The sequence below is a fragment of the Mus pahari genome, chromosome 19 (assembly GCF_900095145.1).
Source record: "Mus pahari chromosome 19, PAHARI_EIJ_v1.1, whole genome shotgun sequence".
Lineage (NCBI taxonomy): Eukaryota > Metazoa > Chordata > Mammalia > Rodentia > Muridae > Mus > Mus pahari.
In genome coordinates, this window is record NC_034608.1 from 73,845,747 (window position 1) to 73,867,386 (window position 21,640).

Consider the following 21,640-nt stretch of genomic DNA (forward strand, 5'->3'; position numbering starts at 1 on the left):
GAAGGAGCTAAAGTAACATTATAGAGACTAACACATTATATTTACAAATATATATATATATATATATATATATATATATATATATATATATATATTTGTAATCAAAGAGTACAAATCAAAGAGTACAAATGGCCCCAGCCTCATATGTAGCAGAGGATGGCATTGGCATTGTCTGGCATCAAAGGGAGGGGAGGCCCTTGATCCTGTGAAGGCTCTGTGCCAGTGTAGGGAGATCTGGTGGGAGCTGGGGAGTGGGAGGGAGAGCATCCTCATAGGAGCAGGGGGAGGAGGATGGGAGAGGGTAGAAACCTGGAAAGGGGTTTACATTTGAAATGTAAATAAATAAAATATTCAATAAAAAAGGGGGGGGGGAGAATCCTTTGTAGCCAGTAAAGAGTTGACTCATTAAAAGGAAATATTTAATAAAAAATAATATAGAAGTAGTTCAGGTGTTATAGGGTCTCAAAATACTTGGGTCTTACACAAATTCGTTACAATGACCAGTTAATTTAAATGATTTATGTTAGTGTTGGTGCAATCAATCATTTAAACTATGGCTTTAAAATGCATCTCTAGGGCTGGGAAGAAAGCTTAGTGGGTAAGTGGTGACTGCAGCCAAACCTGCTGCCTGAGTGTCCTCTGAACTTCACAACATTCTCCCTCCCCTCCCCCTCTCCCTCTTCTCTACCCCTCCCCCTCTCCCTCTTCTCTACCCCTCTCCCCTCTCCCTCTTCTCTCTCTCTCTCTCTCTCTCTCTCTCTCTCTCTCTCTCTCTCTCTCTCTCTCACACACACACACACACACACACACACGTCACTATGTAGGAAAATGAACATAGAAAACATGTAAAAGAGAGTTAGGCTCCATGGTGAAAGAAATTGGTAGACATTGGAATTGCGAGGTAGTGCTGGCAATCGAGAGACAAAGGTATGGTGTGGTAACAGGAATAAATGATAGTCTTTGTTGATGGACAGGCTTTGAAGAAGAAATAATGGAGCAACGAGCAAAATGAACTCTTAGTCTTAAAAATTCAGGGGAGCGATGGGAAATGAGTCACATTTTTAGGCAGCTGTTAAATATTTAGTAAAATTACCACAACATACTATTACATAATAGCACTTGGATAATTAATATTTCCATTATAAATTCAGTGTGCATAAAATATAATTTATATGTATACGCATGTGCAGAACCAAAAGAGTATATTATAAATTTACCTGGATTACCACAATTCTTATAAGTAGTAGGTGCTAGAATATTATTAGTTAAATACCCATATAGATGATTTTTCCTGTACCATTCCTCAACAAATTAAGTTCTTATTTCCCTTAATTTTTCAATCCAAAATTCATATAAAATATATTTATCATGTTAAAAAGGATTAAAGTAAAACTTACTCATGACATACAATTATTAGACAATTATATAGTCGTTATCAAGAACTGACTTAAATATTTTCTGATCAGTTTTTGTATGTTCATATATATGTGTCACTATATATATATATGTGTGTGTATTTATTGGGTGAGACTAGAAAGAAAATAATTAAATAGGCAAAAATTAAAAAGTGAAAAGGGAGAAAAAAGAGGCATTAATTACTAGAAATGTCTTACAGAGGGCCAGCTAGATATCTTAGTAAAGTGCACACCATGCAATTATCAGGACCTGAGTTTACATCCTTAGTGAAAACTTACATGTGGCAGTGTGTACCGGACTCTCAGTACTAACAAGGTCTAACAAGGCAAGGGAATGCCTGGGACCCACCAACCAGCTTGTCTTATGTAATTGTCAGCTCTAGGGTTAACATGAGATTGTGTCTGCAAGTGTACGGTGAGTGATTGAAGAAGATAAACAATGTCAACATGAAGCATCTGCAAATATGTGACGACAGATGTGCCCATGAACAACACACACACACACACACACACACACACATATACACATACACACACACACACACACACACACACACACATACAAACACACACAAAAATTTTTCTCAGTTAATAATGTAATTAGTGAAGTAAAAGCCTATGCCTGACAACTTTGTATGTCTATAGCCCTATAGCCTCTGACTCATAGTTGAGTGGCTTGTATTTTAAAATATTTAGTTTATATTCTTATTATTTTGAGAAAGCCATTATTATCTTGAGCTCTTTAACTAACTGAACAGGCTCAACTAATTATTTTTCTGTTTACTTGGCAGTCAAGTAATTTAAAACATAAGTGGAAAGAAACTATGTTCATGCACCTGTAACCACACTGTGGTAACTCTCGTGACAGGAAGCACTGGAGGGCTGTCGTGCCGGTGAGGACTAAATTAAGCAGTGTTCCAAGCTCCTTTGTCAGAGATAGAGTGTAATTGCATATTTGCAGGAATTTTGTTTGAAATGCCAACTCTCTGGAGGGAAGGGAATCTTACAGTCTCTTTTGACATTAAACAGTGGCTTAAAACATGAAATTATTAAAGCCACGAGAGCCTTTTGCACAGCTGTTAGGAGATGCACTGCAATACCAAATTAATTTATTTCATGTTTGAATCTTTGTCATCCATTTCCTAATAATTTATTTTGAGAAAATGACTGATTAACTCCCACAATGTATCAAGAATGTGAATGCCTTCATATGATTCCGCTACTGGAAAAGCCACACCTTGTGTAGGCACAGTGGCCCAGCTGGCAAAAGAAATTATTGTCGAGCTAAAGAATCTGAATTCATTCTCCTGTAAAAACATGGGGATGGAGAAAATCAACTCCTTGGGGCTGTTCTCTGATTTTCACATATGTGCTGTGGTATGTGCATGCCCCTCCCCCATAAATAAATGCAACAAAGGCGTAATTAAAAATATCTGACAGAATGAAAATTTTCCAAAATGAAAGTCGAATATTAGGAAATATCCTAATTAATGATAACGAAAGCAGCTAAATATATCAAGCAAATTTTCTCTGGATTCAGTACTATTTACCTCATTTCCTGTTGGAAATGACAACCAGTGATCTCTAAAATTAATGAATTTTTAAAAGGATAAGGATGTAAGACAAATTAGTGTTAAAGTCTTTATGGCAAGGTTGTTTCTATTCTGGCTTCCTTCTTTCTTTATTTTTATTCTCTATAAGGAAGCATAAGTAAGCTGGGCGTGGCGGCACATGCCTTAAATCCCAGCACTCAGGAGGCAGAGGAAGGCAGATTTCTGAGTTCGAGGCCAGCCTGGTCTACAAAGTGAGTTCCAGGACAGCCAGGGCTATACAGAGAAACCCTGTCTTGAAAAAACAAAACAAAACGAACAACAACAAAACAAAACAAAACAAAACAAAACAAAAACAAAAAAGAAAGAAAGCATAAGTAATGTTGATTTCACAGTTACTGTATAGTTGAAGAAGTGGTGACTGGCCCTTCTCCCTCTGGTCACCCAGATCCAATCCTCAAGTCTCATGCCCAGGTCTGCAGCGGAATACCTCTGGCAGCCCTCCCTGGCCCCTGTTTCCACAGTCTCTGGATTCACAGATATTCCCCTTGAAAGCCTCACCTCAGCCCCAGCAAGCACCCCTTACTAATCTCTCTTTCTGACCCCATCCTCAATGTATCACAAAAATCTTCTCCCGTACCCCCCTCCTTCCTCCAAGTCATCTCATCATTCCAGCTCTAATAGCAACAGGCATTCCCTGTGAGCACAGCCGCTGAGCAGCCAGGGAAACAGGTAAGCTAACTGAAGATCTTCACCGCCCCTCCTCTCCTCTAACCCAAATTCTTTAGTCTCACCCTTAACTAGAAACAGAACATCTGCTGCAGCCCTCCTCCCCCCTCTGCCCTCATATCCTGTGCATCCCTCGGGACCTTCCCCTCCTAAACTCCCGTTCCCCACTTGTTTTATCTCGTACCCCAACTTCAGCAGGCAATCCCAGCTAAACCACAGAGCGCACCTTCCAAGAAAGCAGGCTGGCTGCACATCTTCCTCTCTCTGGTTACTCTAGTATCATCCCCAGCATTATAGCAGACCATCTCTATAGCAGAGCCCTCTTCACTGCCTTCTCCCCCACACCCCAAGGAGACAAAGTAAGACAGATCCTGGTTGAACAAGCTCTTCTCCCTCTTGTGAAATCCTTTAGAATCCTAGTTTATCCCTATTCCTTAGTGTCAGCTCCCAATACCTAGAAATACATTTAACATGGAACTCCCAGTGGCTATGAGGTTCAGGACAAAGGAAATTTCCTATCAGGCAAGGCACAGAACCATACTCTCTGAAAATCCAGACAGGGAAAAGAAACAAGGGACAAACACTGACCTAACAAAGTCAAACTCAGAAGTTGGTACCTAGACCTATAACCATTTCAAACCCAGATGCGGAGCACAAACATAAAAACACAATCAATCACAGCCAGGGCAGTGTGTCTTCACCAGAGCCTGTTTATCCTACCACAGCAGGCCCTGAATATTCCAACATAACTGAGGCATAAGAAAAGGACCTTAAAATCACCCATATGAAGATGATTGAGGAGGCCCTTAAAGAAGAAATTGATAAATCCCTTAAAGAAATCCAGGAAAACACAAACCAACAAAGCAAGAAAATTAATAAAACTATTTGACCTAAAAATAGAGAAAGACTAAATAATGACTGACAAATTTATAGCTGAATAACTTTGGGAAAACTGATGGGATAAACTTTTATTTCTGCTTTTCTGTAAGAGGGAACTGCAATATTTATTATTAGTTTAATGAATTATTATTAGCTTAATGAATGGGTGACAAAATAATGAAGAGAGAGGTACTCTCCCCATCTTTGTTGGGGTCCATAAGACCTGTAAAGCAAACATTCTTATACACTGTGTTAGGGAACAGAGGCAGAACTCAGGACCTTGGGAGGTGTACTAGCTAGTTTTGTGTCAACTTGACACAGGTTGGAGTTATCACAGAGAAAGGAGCTTCAGTTGGTGAAATGCCTCCACTAGATCTAGCTGTAAGGCATTTTCTCAATTGGTTATCAAGGAGGGAGGTCCCCTTGTGGGTAGTGCCATCTCTGGGCTGGTAGTCTTGGTTCTATAAGAGAGCAGGCTGATCATTGGGAAGAGAGGCCCCTTGGTCTTGTAAACTTTATATGACCCAGCACAGGGGAAGGCCAGGGCCAAGTTGTGGGAGTGGGTGGGTAGGGGAGCAGGGGCGGGGGGTAGGGTATAGGGAACTTTCGGATAGCATTTGAAATGTAAATAAAGAAAATAATAATAAATAAATTTAAAGAGAGAGAGAGAGAGAGAGAGAGAGAGAGAGAGAGAGAGAGAGAGAGAGAGAGCAGGCCGAGCAAGCCAGGGGAAGCAAGCCAGTAAAGAACATCCCTCCATGGCTTCTGCATCAGTTCCTGCTTTCTGACCAGCTTGAGTTCCAGTCCTGCATCCTTTGATGATAAAAGGCAGTATGGAAATGTAAGCTGAATAAACCCTTTCCTCCCCAGTTGCTACTTGGTCATGATGTTTGTGCAGGAATAGAAACCCTGATTAAGACAAATTAGTGCCAGCATAGTGGGGTATTACTGTGACAACCTGACCATGTTTTGGGGAGGACTGTGGAAGGATTTGGAACTTTGGGCTAGAAGATCTATTTGGTGTTAAGAACTTTGTGGGATGTTGTGTAGGAGCTCTGAAGATAATGTTGAGAACAGTGCAGAAGATGGAGGCCTGGCTTGTGAAATTTCAGAGGGAAGATTAAAGACTCTTTTCAGGGTCATTGCTGTTTTGATAGTGGAGATTCTGTGGTTCTGGTTAGCTGGAGCTAAAGAATCAGCTGTGATTAACAAGATACCAGAACTACTAAAGCAAAACCTTTGTATTACTGGGACTATTGATGCTGGTTGGGTGGATCTAAGAAATTAGCGCTGATTAAGAAGAGACCAGCATCACTGAGGTGACATCTTCTGGGAAGTGTTTNCTGAGAGCACAGAGGCTATGTTCCAGAGATAGCCAAGGTTGTACCTTGTGCTGTGGCTGGACTTGGTAATGTGTAAGAGTTACCCATGTGGTACTGGTTTTGAAGGCATGAAGGGGTCATGCAGAGCAGCTGAGGCCATGGAAGCACTGTGAGATGCCATGGAAGCACTGTGAGAGGCCATGGAAGGCCACTGGTGAAGGTGCAGCCTCAGTTGCAATTGATGGCTCAGGATTGAAGTGGTCATGCAAAGGAGTTGAGGTTAGGCACCATGAAGAGAGCCTATGAGAGGCTATTGTTCAAGCCAAGTTACAGTGGAAGACAATAGCGTTTTAGAGATGCCAGTACCAAGAATAGCAGCAGCAGTAGAGTACAGGCAGCTGGAGCCTAGAAGACAAGTTGTGTGCTACAAGGGACAGGGCTGGAGAGGTGACCCAAGCTCTTGGAGGAGCCCAGAAAATGGTGAGTTGGATCCCAGACATTGGACATTTGGAGTTTGAGTTAGCTTTTGATTGTGACTGTGCCCTGATATTTTTCCCTCTTGAAGGAAGTTTTTTAGTGAAGCCCAGTTAAGAGACTTCAAATTTTAAAGTACTTTGAATTTTAAAAGATACTGGATATTTTAAAAGAATTGAACTTTTAATANGTAAAGACTGTGGGACTTTTAAAGTTGTTTAGATCTTGGGGATGAATAAGAAACTACGGGTTGAGGCTTACTAGTGATGTGTTTGTGTGTCAAGTTGACAAGGGGTCAATTGTAATGGCTTGTTTTGTGTCAACTTGACACAGGTTGGAGTTATCACAGAGAAAGGAGCTTCAGTTGGGGAAATGCCTCCATGAGATCCAGCTGTAAGGCATTTTCTCAATCAGTGATCAAGGGGGAGAGGTCCCCTTGTGGGTGGTGCCATCTCTGGGCTGGTAGTCTTGGTTCTATAAGAGAGGAGCAGGCTGAGCAAGCCAGGGCAAGCAAACAAGGAAGTAAAGAGCATCCCTCCATGGCCTCCGCATCAGCTCCTGCTTTCTGACCTGCTTGAGTTCCAGTCCTGCATCCTTTGGTGATGAACAGCAGTATGGAAATGTAAGCAGAATAAACCCTTTCCTCCCCAACTTGGTCCTGATGTTTGTGCAGGAATAGAAACCCTGACTAAGACAAGAGGGAACCAGTGAGGCTAGGTAGCTGTCAAATATTCATTGTCAATGCTGTGCTAGGGAGAAGAAGACTAGGTACCTGTTGAGATTCCATGAGACCTCCATGGCACCTAGAGATAGGGTAAGGCTTTTGAGAGAGGAGAATGGCACTTATTAAATGTACCAGAAGCAGAAATCACAGTTTTGTTGTGATAGTTAAAGATCCTTCATGTCCTAGTTTCCTCTCCAAGGAAAATATCTAATAAAAATATAATATCACTTAAGAAAAAAACAAAGATTCTTCATGTCAACTTTGTAGTACATTAGATGGGTTAACTTCATCAAACTCCTTACCTCAGGGCTCAGAGATCCTTGCAAAAGAGGAAGTAGGAAGATTCTAAGAGCCAAAGATGATGGGTGACTTAAGACAATAGTATTCCTAACACAAAAGGACTGATGCCAATATGAAATTCACAGAGACTCTGCCACCATGCCAAGCTCAAGCCAGTCTGGGTTCTAGCACAGAGGACAAGTAGACATAGACTCCCACTAATAACCACTTACCCAAATATTTGTGCAGTTTTTATCATATTGGTTTCTTAAGTTTTTGGTTCCCATTATTATGTTTTTGTGGAATCTCTCTCTCTCTCTCTCTCTCTCTCTCTCTCTCTCTTGTTTAGTATATTTTAAATATACATGGAGAACATAAAGTTAAGTTGGTAGGAGGTAGGGTTGCTAGTAGAGGAATTGGGGAGGGGAAAACATAGTCAAAATAAATTGTATGAAAAAAGTTAATTCTATAAAAAGGAAAAAAATCCCTCATGTTACCTGCATTTTGATGAGACACAGTACAATATAGCTTATGTGCCTGATAAGTATGAAGCATTGAGGGATGGAAGGACAATTAAGAGATGATAAGGAAGAACAACATTGGATTTACGTTGCTGCCATTGAGTATGCTGTGTGTATAATATAGTGTGATTATTGAATTCATATAGAGAACTTGAACTTTCCTAAATTTGTTGTTTATATAAAAATATTTTTAATAATATTTGTCTTCCCGTGAAAATGTGATCTGGATTCAGGAATAAGAATTGGTTCTCTATTTGTCAAAACACTATACATGTAGGAAAAAAAGAAGTGAGAAAAGATTAATATAGGCAATAAAGATTACATACTGAAAAAATGCTAGGTCTTCATCTTAAGTTTATTAGTAATGTCTCAAATTTGGACAATAAATTGAATGCTTTTGTTTTGGAGCAAAAATAATTACAATGTGTATGTGAAATCATACATAGATGTATTGTTATGTCCATAAAATTATCCCTCATTACAAAATATGAGGACTGCAAAACAAATATGACTCTACCAATTTTCTATGCACAAACCTTTTGCCACAATTTCAAGTGATGCTTTAATTAAATATGATTGCTTAATAACAAAAATGTTTTTCATAAACTGATCTGGATCATAATATCTACAGCCAAATGAACATGAACTACTAAATTCTATTAGATTGTTATGTAGGCCCATGCCTGATAAATTAATCTAGTCATTTTCATCCAATAATAAAGTTGGATCCCTAAGGTTCAGTTGGTCACCATAGAGATTCAGATCATTATTAAATACTTGATGATGTTAATTCTATTTTGTTCTTCTAGTCATTTCATACCAGCATATCAAACACTTCACTAAATTAAATTAGCTATTCAGTCTTGATTTTCCCATTATTTTATGAAATATGCTTTATAAATAATGCAGATTTATTATACAAGGTAGGAGCAAGGAAATTTTCCATTCAAGTAATAATGCCCATGCTCTGGGCTTCTCGCGTTCTTAAGGAGCATTCCTGTCACCTCTCTGTGCTTACAAAACATCGAAGTAGCAGTTGTTTTTATCTGGCATGAATGCTGCTTAAGATATGGTGCTATTCAAGCAAAGGATGTCAGGTAAAATTGCAGTCTATGTTTCTGATGTCAGTCTCCATAGCTGGCAATGTGCCTTTTCTCATGGATTAAAACATATTTCCTTCTCTGCATTCATTAAGAAATGGGGCCAAGAAAGCTCATAACTCATTACTGACAAAATTGTGCCAGCCTCTGGATATGAATTTTGATAGATGTCCCAAGTAATGATTTGAATTCCTATGAAATTGTGACAAAAATATAATACACTTCATCATTGACAATGTGGGTTTAAATGAATGGTACCCTTCAATCATGCAAGACTCCAGGTTGGTATAAATCCATGGGACAACTGCAATATTTTCTTAGTGTCATGGTATTGATGTCATTGGCCAGGTCATCCAAGACTCAAGCTCAATTTCCAATTGCCTTACGCTTCTTCCTGTAGCTTGTACATGCTACACAATGATGCAAGAATGACTTCTCTCTTCTCATTAAAAGATAAAGCATAGCAATAGTACAAAACCTCATAATATTGGAAATTCATTGGAAAATGAATTTCAGGCAAAATCTCCAATTACACTTTGGTTTCTTAGGTCTGTCTGGATTCCAGTTCTTTCCTTATACTAAGTGTTCATCAGTTTGTCCTTGAGAGTTTTTTTTAAATTAGAATGTATTTTTCCACAGCAGAACCTGTTCTATTCTTTTATGATCAAGGATTATGATCTAAATATATGACCCTTGCAGAATATGTACATTTATAGAAAAAAACATTTTGATAATAATCACTACTGTGCCATATAAAAGAGTTGTGTTTGATAAGTGATAAATACAATATGAGAGGAACATATACATGAGGCAGAATTTCACTAAATACTTATAATATAAATGCCAAAGTAAGAGAGAGCTCTATTGCAAGTACAAGTTAATACACCAACTACCATGAAAATGTTTGCAAGTTTTTCTATATTGCTTAGATATGAATGCAAAAGAAAAATTATGACAGTTGATTCAAGTTATCATCAGATGGAAGTAGAAATCAAGGTTATATGAATATATAAAGATCATTTAGGGAACAGCACGAGCATTTTAATTGGACAATTTAATTAACATTTAAAATAACTGTGATAGGTATGATCATCAAGCCATATTTTACTAATGAGGAAAATAAGACTAATAAATCTCATGCATTCTTATCTGTGGGAAGTAAAAGTTACTAAACAGTGAGACAGTACAACTTTTACGAGTAGGTTAATTAAACTGATTATTTTTTCACTTATGGGAACCAAACCCAGGGTTTTGAGATTGTTAGCCATATACGCTACTAAATCTCCACCTCCTACTGAATTAGATTTAAAAGATAACTATATTTTTATATAATTAGATTTTAGTTAATAAATCTCCTGAGATGTTTTTACATTGCTATTTTCAGATTGTGAGATTGAAGGAAATTTTCCCTAGATGAATTTTACTCAATTTAATTTTCCCTAAGTTTAATTCTATTTTTAGACCTATAGATGAGAAATCTCAATAGAGACCCTTTGTTTCATTTTACCTTTTCTGATTATACAATGCCTATAAATGTAATATTTCATTAATATGTAAATCTAATTCAATGAATCATAATAAATTTGGTACTTCTCTAAAATTGACCATATCCTAACTAATATCATTATGAGCTTCTTTTTTTGTTTTGTTTTGTTTTTTGTTTTGTTTTTTTGAGACAGGGTTTCTCTGTGTAGCCCTGTCTGTCCTGGAACTCACTCTGTAAACCAGGCTGAACTCGAACTCAGAATGCCTCTGCCTCCCAAGTGCTGGGATTAAGGGTATGTGCCACCACTGCCTGCCCTTTATGTGCTTCTTAAGAATTCACCATTCAGGCATAAATTTCAGAAAACTATTAACAGTAAACAATGTTTTTATTGTTTCAAGTAAGCAAAGAATGCCAGATGATGTTCCTTAACTACATGACACATTGATAAAAGATGACCAGGAATCATGCTAATTATACCAAAATTATATTTTATAAACATTGAGAATAAAAAATTAGGGCTGGAGAGATGGCTCAGCCGTTAAAGGCTAGGCTCACAACCATAAAATATAAGAGAAAATTACACTTTATTTTATTTTATTTTATTTTAAATTTTGGAAAGCGATGTAGGTACACTCTATCCCAGCTGGATGCATTTGTGCTTCTGATAGATTTGACTAGCAATCTTCTAAATTATGTAGAATAATACATTTAGGAGAAGAATGGGCCTCTGACCAGCACTGAAGTGACATGTTGCTTAAAGAAACGTCAGAGAGTGGAGCACTAATGATACAAAGCATGGTAAATTCCTACCTCTCAAATTTTCTTTGAATGCATATCCTTTCAATATTTTACTGTGGAAATTAGTAGGAAGAAGTATGACCCTTTACCAGCGTGGACCTGAGCTAACAGTCACTTAAAGGGGCATGACATGCATTTTCCAGAAGAGAGAAATAGCAAGTATATTTAACCATGTTTTAAAAACGAGTGTTTTACTGTGGGAACACTGACAGTCAAAAAGGCAATACAAACAAGTCAAGGTTATACTGTAAGTTAGAGCCTTTGGATAAATATCTATATTTATTAGAATCATAGGCTTTAACTCACTAATTGCACACATATTATTAATATATATATATGTATATGTATATATGTATATATATATATATATATTGAATATATAGAAAAGCCACAGAATATTAATGATTGTTTATAAAATGATAACATGGTAATGGAAGACTATTTTGATTTGAAAACTAATAACACAGTAACAGTAATGAATCAATTTATGTAATATGGATAAAACAGTTTCGGGGGGCAGTAACATTCCATGGAAAATTTCCTGCATATTGTAGAAGAACATGAGAGCAACAGACTACACACTACTCAACATATGAGGTTATAGATGGGTCAATTATAGAGCATATTGGAGTTTAGAGTTTAAGATTTGAACTTGGCTTTGGTTTTAAATCCAATTGCCATCCTTTTCAGCAGTTTAAGTGGAAAAATTAAGTCATTGGATTATCTCAAAAATATCCCTTTAGATTCTATTTGAAGAATTTTGAAACAAAGAGACCAGTTTGAAGGACACTTAGATAATTAAGGCAAGGATTTCATGGTTTAGATAAGAATGGTCACAGTGTTAGGAAAGTAAAAATCCACTGAAGAACCATGCCCTCTGTCCAACAGCATGCAGCTCATATTTGCAAATCATTGTATATGCTTGATCCATTACATGATGTAGGTTGTCATGTAAATTTGTCCCTATTTTAATGTCAATACTGAGGATCTAACCTGCAGCCTTGTGCATGCTAGGTCATTGCACTGCCTCTGAGTTCCAGTGGATCTCTAAAAGCATTTATTGTGTCAATGGAATATTTAAAAGGGCTGAATGAATAAGACAGAATGAAGGCTGCTGATATTCAAACATATAAGTATCATTGACTAAGAAAATAAGAAGTAGCAAAATATTGAATGTAATTTTATTTGACTACTGAGTATTAGAGTAGAATTTGTGGATTGTTTATGAATACTTAAATACCTATTCCAAAGAAATAAGATCAAACATAAGCATCCAAAGATGCTTTTAAAATATGATTCTCCTCATATCAAAATCCCTATTGGCCTGGAAAAATGGATTAACAGATATGTGTTTGAATCCCAGCATTCAGTTAAAAGGCCAGGTTTCCAAACCCCTCTTCTTGAATACATAAGCAGGTACATATGGGTGCATGAACACACACACACACACACACACACACACACACACACACACCAATACACCAAATACACACATAAAAAAAAAAAAAAAAAAAAAACCTAAAATACCTGTCTTAGCTAATCAGGTCACCAGATCATTAGAAGTATATTTTTTAAGGAATATTTAATCTTGTTAGTAATTGTGGCAAAGCACATTTATAATGAAGTTATATAGATGGAGAAGTGATAGTTCTAAATAAAATCATAAAAAGAGGATTTAATTCGCTATTGTAGACATCATACAAGTCAAGGGTAGCCATTGTTACTAGCTGTTCAGCATTACACTGCTAAGTATGTGTTTTGACAAGACAAAAAGACAAAAGAAATAAAGTTCAAGAAAAGATAAAAAATTTAAATTGTCATAATATACAGGTATGATAAGTATGATGACTGTTAACATTAAAACTCTAAAAGATAGGAGCGGGCAATTATGATTTTCAGAATTTCCTAAATTTCAATTTGTATTAGAGAGAGTAAGACCACCAGGAGAACTCAGCTCAGAGGATCAACTAAACAGGGCTCATAAGGACTCACAGAGATCCAGGCAGTAATCAGAGAGACTGCCTGGGTCTGTCATAGGTCCTCTGCCTGCATGGTGTTGATTAGCTTGGGGTTTTGTGGGAACCAACAGTTTGCCTTGTGGTGTCTCTGATGCTATTGCTTACTCTTGGCACACTCCTCCTGCTGCTGGGTTGCCTCAACCAGCATTTATATGATTGTTTGTGCCTAGGCTTAGTACATTCTTTTATGCCATGTTCAGTTGATATTCCTGGCAGGCCTGCTATTTTCTGAAAGGAAATCGAGAACAGTGGATCTGGGGAAGAAGGAAGGTGTAAGGAGAACAGGCAGGACAGAAAAGAGGAGAGGCTACCATTTGGATATATTGGATGAGAGAAGAATAAAAAAATAGAAAAAGAAGTCATGAGCATGTCTATATACCAGGTGTAATGTTAATAAAGATTCTAAAAGATGTAAAGAATCTAGATAAGGTTGGTCTTCTAAGATTACCACTTAAAAACCAGAGAATTGACTTACAAAACACCCTGAATCATAATAAATCATCTTGATACAATCTGCAGCAGATAATTTGACAAATACTAATTATGTTCTAATTTACTAGTATATTTATAGTCTAATTTTTAAAACTGTGCATATGTTCTCTTCTTGTCTATCAGAAATAATACAATGAAATAATTCAGACACATCAATGCAAAAAGTAATCAAAAATCACTCCTTATCAGTTAATTACGAGTCAATAATTACTATTAAGATACTACCCATGAGCTACTATTATTATTATTATTATTATTATTATTATTATTATTATTTTCATACTATTATGACAGGAATTTTCATTTCTTAAAAGGAGGTTAAGAACTCCAAAGGATCACAAAATATAGAAATTTAATTTATACTAGTGAGCACTCAGATAAATGGATGTAAAATATTCCACTAACCGCTGCTGAAACTTGCATTTACAATCAACTGAAATACAAATAAGTGCTAAATTCTTACATTCTGCCATATGAAAGTGAATATTTGGATTTAGTCCCTAAACGTAGAGGGTAACAGTCTCAAGTTTTTACAAGATGGTACAAAACATCAACATTGGCATGAATCATACTTAAGAAATGATCAGCCTATGACTGTAGTTGTGGTTTATACCTCCAACCCTTGCACTTGTCTAGGAGCAGAGGAATCAAAACAAGACTACAGAATGAGACCCTATCTCAATAAAGAAGGGAACAGGAAAAAGGAAAGGGAAAGAGGGAAGCAAAGATGGAGGAAAGAAAGGTTGAAGAGAGGAGGAAAGGAGAAAGAAGAAGGGAGGGAAGAATAGAGATAAAGATAGAGATAGAGTTTAACTGAATTATACTGAAAAACTATTTCACTGCCTACATATGAAGGAGGTATTGAAAAGTTTGCATAATATGAGATAATAGACTTTACTATATATACCTAGCAAAGTACATCAAGACAAAAGAATGGACCAACCAGAGACAATCCCACCTGGGAATCCATCCCATAATCAGCCACCAAACACAGACACTATTGCACATGCCAGCAAGATTTTCCTTAAAGGACCCTGATATAGCTGTCTCGTGTGAGGCTATGCCAGGGCCTGGCAATACAGAAGTGGATGTTCACAGTCAGCTATTGGATGGAACCCAGGCTCCCAATAGAGGAGCTAGAGAAAGTACACAAGGAACTGAAGGGGTCTGCAACTCTATAGGTGGAACAACAACATGAACCAACCAGTACCCCCAGAGCTCGTGTCTCTAGCTGCATATGTAGCAGAAGATGGCCTATTGGCCATCATTGGGAAGAGAGGCCCCTTGGTCTTGCAAACTCTATATGCCCCAGTACAGGGGAATTCCAGGGCCAAGAAATGGTCATGAATGGGTAGGGGAGCAGGGCAGGGGGAGGGTATAGGGGACTTTAGGAATAGCATTCGAAATGTAAATGAAGAAAATATCTAATCAAAAATTGAAAAAAAACAAATTCCTTTAAAATAAAGCACTGTATATATTCATAAGGAATAGAAAAATAAAAATTTAATTGGACATTAATAAGATTTTTTTCTTCAAAAAAGAAAAAAGACAGCTCATAAGCATAAGGGATTAATTTCATGAAAATAGCTAATATGAAAATTATAAGTGATTGTATATAAATTCCACTACTCTTAATTAAGAAAATACTCTTAAGGATGAAGTGCTTAAAAGGAATTGCAGCAATGGGAATTCAGTCCACTACTGACCAAAATGAAACTGCCTTAAGAATTTTGGAGAACAGTTTGGTACAGCTTATGAAATAACTTTCTTAAACATACAAATGTATTATCTGATATATTCCCAATAAAATATTGTGTCTATCCCATGGCCATACATAAAAAATGTTTATAGATACATTATACATGATAATTGCAATATAAAAATAACCAGAAATAGAATGTCTTAGAAAATTAAAAAACATAAATATGAATCAATTGGTTTTGCAAGTTGACAACAATTAATTTTAAAAATAATTGTGAATGGAAAATTAAAATCATTGGGCATAATTAGACTTTAAATATATTTCAAACACAAGAAAAATCATAATATGTTTAAGAGTAGTACAGAAACTAATACATATGGAGAAATATAAAATTTAAATGTTTGAGGAGGGACAATGGACCATTAGGACTGGATTTGACATATACAGTTGTTTATTTAATTTTGAGACTCTATTTGTGTGTGTTTGAATGATTTTAAATGCCTTATTTAAGATATATCAATTCTCCAATAAGCCATTAAAGAACCTTAACATTAGTCATTTAAAACAATCATACCTAATTCATATTGAAAAGTACTAAGTTACCAGGTCCTTTGAACAACCCTTGATTCTCACAGAGACGAAACACCAAGCACATAATAGGAAGCAGAAATAAAGGGAATTCATTGATTTTGGATCCAAAATTTGTTTGCACAAACTGAAGGTATAACCATTCATGTAAAAGTACCTAACATGATTTAATAATTACAGTTTGGTGGTCTGGAATGATGACTCAAAAGTTAAGAATGCTTGCTGGTCCTCCAGAAAACCTGAATTTAATAGCTATAGTAACACCAATGTCAGGCAACTCAAAAATGTTTGTAACTACAGTTACAAACTCTTCTTGCCTCAAGAGACACTGCACTCGTGTGTAAATATACTCACATTCAAATGTACTTATAAGTAAGAATGAAACAAAAGTTTTACATAGTTACAGTTATTATAAGCTGATGCCTAGATAATTGGTCAACTATTTTACATTTCATTGATTTATCAATTACTTAATAATAAGGAAAACTCTGCAGATTATCAGAAATATAAATTGATTTGCTAAGTATTCATAAGTGGAAAAGCTAGTAACTTATTAACTTAAGATGTCTTTGTTCCATAAACCTATCATTACTCCATGTCCAAATATTATATTATTTTAATGTTAGGAATTGGGATAGGCATATTGAGAAGAATTGGGACTAATTTGCTCTATATAGTCTTAATTAATTTATAATTTTTGTGAATAAATTTGTAAAGACCCAATATTTTTACAAATTTTGGCTAATATCTACCAAAAATGTTCTGAGATTCTGTAATGTACTTATTAGTAAACATGCATTCAATATTTGGTGATAACTTTGTTATTATATTCTTACAGTTTCAGTTGACAAGGTTAAGTAAACATTTCAAAAAGCCTTGTGAGTCCTGAAGCATAAAGAACAGATGGTCAGATTAATACAGGTGGACTAAGCTCACAAAAATAAGAGATAAGAGGATTAGCCAGAGAAGCAGGTGGTGAGGAAAACAGTCCTGTGATTTCCCATTGGCTCCTGGTCAAGGTGGGAAGATGATATCTCAAAAAGGTCAATTCTTCTAAGACAGGAATCATCTCTGGGACAAGTTACTTTAATGAAATAGAGAGGTGGGCTATTCTTGATAAAAAGAGAAAGACAGATGAGAGTAAGAGGAGCTATAATTGGATCAGCTCTACCTGACACAGAAGAGTCATGTCAGGACAATGTACCACTCTCCCTGACATTATCCCGAGGGGATGAGTTTGAGCAAGGTTGACCAGGATGACCACATACTCGGTAGTCATAGCTATGCGTCTGGTGGAGTGCCTTACTGTTGTCCAAATATCTTTGCAAACGATAGCTATCCTATTTCTGGGACAGTCCCTCTGAGAAACAGGAAAGTTTCATTGGCTGCACGAGAAGGGCCTCCTTCCATGTACCATCATCACCTTGCTCAGGATGCCTACTGACACGCTCTTTTTGAATTTTTAATTGCAGAATTCTAATTTTTCCAATCTTCCTCCAAGAACACTCCTGTTATTTTTTTCTTCTAGATATATCCACAGCCTAGAACTCTACATGAATTTAAACCTATTTGGTCCTATTGAACTCTTAGTCCAAGTTTTACAAAGTTCAGATTGCCAGATGTGGTAATTTATGAAACTGTCACAACCAATTAAAATTCCAAAAGCTTGTGGCATGACTGAGTCGCTTAGTACTGACATTTAGATATAATTTTGACATTTAGATATAATTTGTCCCAGTGTGTGAATCTGGATTGTGTTTACCAGCTTATGTCTTACTGATAAATCCCAACATGACTCACAGAATTATTTTAAAAGGACTTGGGGATCTAAGATAATATAGATGTGTGTGTTTGTGATGGCCACCTCTGCAGCCAAGGAAAGGCTGTTCATTATTTGTTTTGTCTGTTTCATTTGAATTCATCTGTTTCTGTCCCTTGTTGATCACCAATGTTCCCATAAGACAGACATCTTTAGTGCATGCAGAAGAAAAACTGACATGAGAACTTAGCAGGGACAAACAAAACACTGAAGTACCAGCACCACTCTGTCTGATGCTGAAGTCCATACCTGAGCGCAAAGCATCTCTCTGAATGCTCTCATAGTCATGCCAGTCTTTTCTTCTCAGACCATCTGTCCAGGAATAGAATTGCCCATCTCCTAGGCCCAGTGGAAATGTCTGTGGAAAAGGAAAGTATTCAAGCATAAAAAGGAAGAATTTTCTTCTGCATGGATGATAAGCACAGCAGGGCTCAGAACAAGCAACGCAAGAAGATTTGTTAATTAAATGGCTCCTCTGAACATTTTGAGATGAAAACCATTGCTATTGACCTAAAATAATCACACTCCAAAACCTTATTTTAACCTTTAAAATGAGAGCATGATATTCCCACATCTCCAGCCATAAAACACTTTATTTAATCTGGAGATTTTGTTGACTACACCCCACCCTTATTGCTTATTTTTGTGATTACTAAGATTGTGGAAATAAATTTCTTTCAAAGTAATCTTTGGTTCTTATTGTAATTCTTGAGCATAAGTCATGACATGAGATGATATTAAAGCAAGGGATATATACAAGTTGATATCCCAACACATTGGGTTTGGGGTACACATAGATGTGGGTCCTGAGAAGAGTTAGGGCAGAGTGCCCATCTGAAATTTTAGTGTATACATGAAATATACTTTAATAGACATCAAATGCAATACAATAGTTCGGTGTCAATTAAGGCCATAATATCAGGCTTCAAAAAGTGAACTCAAACCTTGGCTTGAGAACAATGCTTTCAAATTTGACATAATTCTCTTGGCTCTAGTCTAATTTCCAGGATAATGGGAATTTTTCTCCCAATGTTATAAGGACTTAAAAGTTGTCTCCTAAAGCATTTAGTACAGTACTTGTCTCATAGTGAGCACTCTGTGAACATAAAAAAGAAAAATTTATAGGGTAGAAAAATTCAATTTGTTGAAAGATTAATAGATTCAATTATTTGCTCCCTTTTCATAAGTATTTTCAAGGCAAATAGACTATCTTATCTCTTAGTCTTAAATATCATTTCTATTATCCTTATTAATTTACCATTAATTTATCTTTATCACTTACAGAGTAGTACAGTGTTTTCAAAGGATAGAAATCAAATATAATGTTTAAAAACAAGAAGGTTTAAATCAGTGAAAAGTTTTTCCTACTTAATTAACATAATAACATAGTTCAGATTTTTTTGTTCTTGTTATTGTAGCAGCAAACAGGAAAAAAAAGGTACTGAAGAATGTTAACAGTGACTATACATCAAATAATTAAAAGAATAGAGATGTATTTTAAAAAGGAGATGAAAAGACTAAATATATGAAAATAAAAGGAACAATAAAATGTGTATGTGTGAGCATTGTGTTTGTGTGTGTATCAGAAGACTGATAACATTTGAAACTACACTAACACAATAGCAAAATCTAGCAAGAAATGATAAGGAACTGAATTTAAAGGATACATCCTGTGATTTGTGTCAGCTGTGTATTTATTAATAAATACTTTGCAACAATAAAATTACATTTTAGGGATAATTCTCTTAAATATAGCTTGAAGATGAATACATTATTTTATATTATATTATTCTATTTCCATATTTTATAGAAAATATTATTTTAAATAATTTTGTTATATATTATAAAGTTTACAAATTAAATGACATTTGAAAATATTGGACATGTGAAAAACAGATTCTTCCTTATTACTTAGCATGCTCTATTCCTCTCATCTTAATATACTTAAGGTAGACAGCAATAAAATTGTAACAGTTTTCATTGTACTCTAGTTGAGATGTATTGAACAAAAACTGATCTTTACTTTCTCCACAAAACCAAACACAGTGATGAGATGGATATATCCAGAAAACAAATAATTGGATTGCCATGAACTTCTCATAAAAAGATAAAATCTCACAAGGCAGTCTATAAATTTAATAGTACCTAAGTACAAGAGACATCAGATTTTTTTTTCCCCTGAGAGTAAAGTTTAGATGATTAAGATGATTTACGGATAAATTAGGTTCCCTGCCAGTCTAGCTAAAACACATGACCATGCTACCTAGCCTTTCCCACCATACTTCCACAATAATGCCAGATCAAAGCTAACACCTCAAAGAGGACTTCTCCATGAAAATAAAGCCTATACCAAAAGAACAAAAATATCCATTTCCTTCTTTTCTAAACATGTATCGGAAGGACTTAGACCCTTTAACAAAGTTTGAGCTAAATTATTAATGTGTATATAAAAACAACTATGGTTGGATATGTTAGTTAATGACTAAGTTCCCAGAGCTACGGAGGCTAAGGTAGGAACATCACAAACATAAATGAGCCAGTCTGCATATAGGGAAACAGTAGCCTCCAACAATTTTCCAATCAAAGATGGAAAGGACAAAACAGGTTAGTCAGACAGCTCACTGGGTAGCATGGTAGTCATAGAAGTGTAAGAATATACATCTTTATTCCCAGCACTCACTGAGAACAGCAAGAATGGCAGCATTTGACTTTAACAGCAGTGCAAAAATAAGGCAACAGTAAGATTGCTCCTAATCTTTGGCCAGACAGGATGCTCAAATCTGGAAGCTCCAGGTTGAGTGAGAGACCATATCCCAACATATAAGGTAGAGATTAATCATGGAAGACATTAGTCATTGACATGTTTAAACCCACATTTTTCTATAGATTTTTTTCCTTCTAATTGACATGATCTATTCTCGAAAGAAGATCATTAAGACTCTTGAGTTCTAAAGGTGTCTCCTGAAGACTCAGAAAACAAACAACTCACAACTCTCCAAACGTCCCTAAAACTTTCTAGATGCAGAAGACTTCTGTTTTGAGGCTATATAAAAATTATGACTGCAGAGAAGAGGGATTCTGTCGGCATATTGTTTTGTATGCTGTGTAAAGTTTACCCTTGGATTATATAAATGTTGACTTCTCTGCCTTCATACCTTCTGTCTGGATATGGCACTGCAGTGCTTTACCAAGAATCTCCTGCTGCAAGTTTGTGTAAACATCCTACTATTTACTCTCGGCTTTGTCAATAAATGCTGATCACCCAAATGGCTGGGCAGAATAGAGAATTGTGTGGTGCTTCAGTCAGCAGAGATGGGCATAGTTAGATCTGTAGCAGAATGGAGGAACTGGAGCCATGAAGAAGGAGTCTGAAGGGCCAGATCAATGATAATAGGCAAGTATCATGAGATGGGAAAGGGAGGTGGGCAGATTAGCACATCCTTTAACTGTTCAGCTATTAAGGTGGAGTTTTGAAAAAACATTTTTCTTCTGTTATTTTTCTTTATTTTTATTATTTATTTTATTTCTATTATTTATTTATTTATTATTTATATTTTCAATTTATGCTATTGCATACATTAAAGAAATAAAGATACAGCCAGGCGTGGTGGCACACACCTTTAATCCCAGCACCCGGGAGGCAGAGGCAGGTGGATTTCTGAGTTCGAGGTCAGCCTGGTCTACAAAGTGAGTTCCAGGACAGCCAGGGCTATACAGAGGAACCCTGTCTCGAAAAACCAAAAA

At 36.2% G+C, this 21,640-nt stretch overlaps 1 protein-coding gene across 1 annotated transcript in view; it reads right to left on the reverse strand.

Moving 5' to 3' along the window:
- The window catches only part of Galntl6 (polypeptide N-acetylgalactosaminyltransferase like 6), a 1,056,791-nt gene that overhangs the window by 663,522 nt on the left and 371,629 nt on the right, over window positions 1–21,640 (reverse strand). Inside the window, exon 2 of the mRNA XM_021218705.2 lies at window positions 18,146–18,254. Coding sequence (XP_021074364.1) covers window positions 18,146–18,254 — 109 coding nt within the window. The remainder of the gene's footprint in view (window positions 1–18,145; window positions 18,255–21,640) is intronic.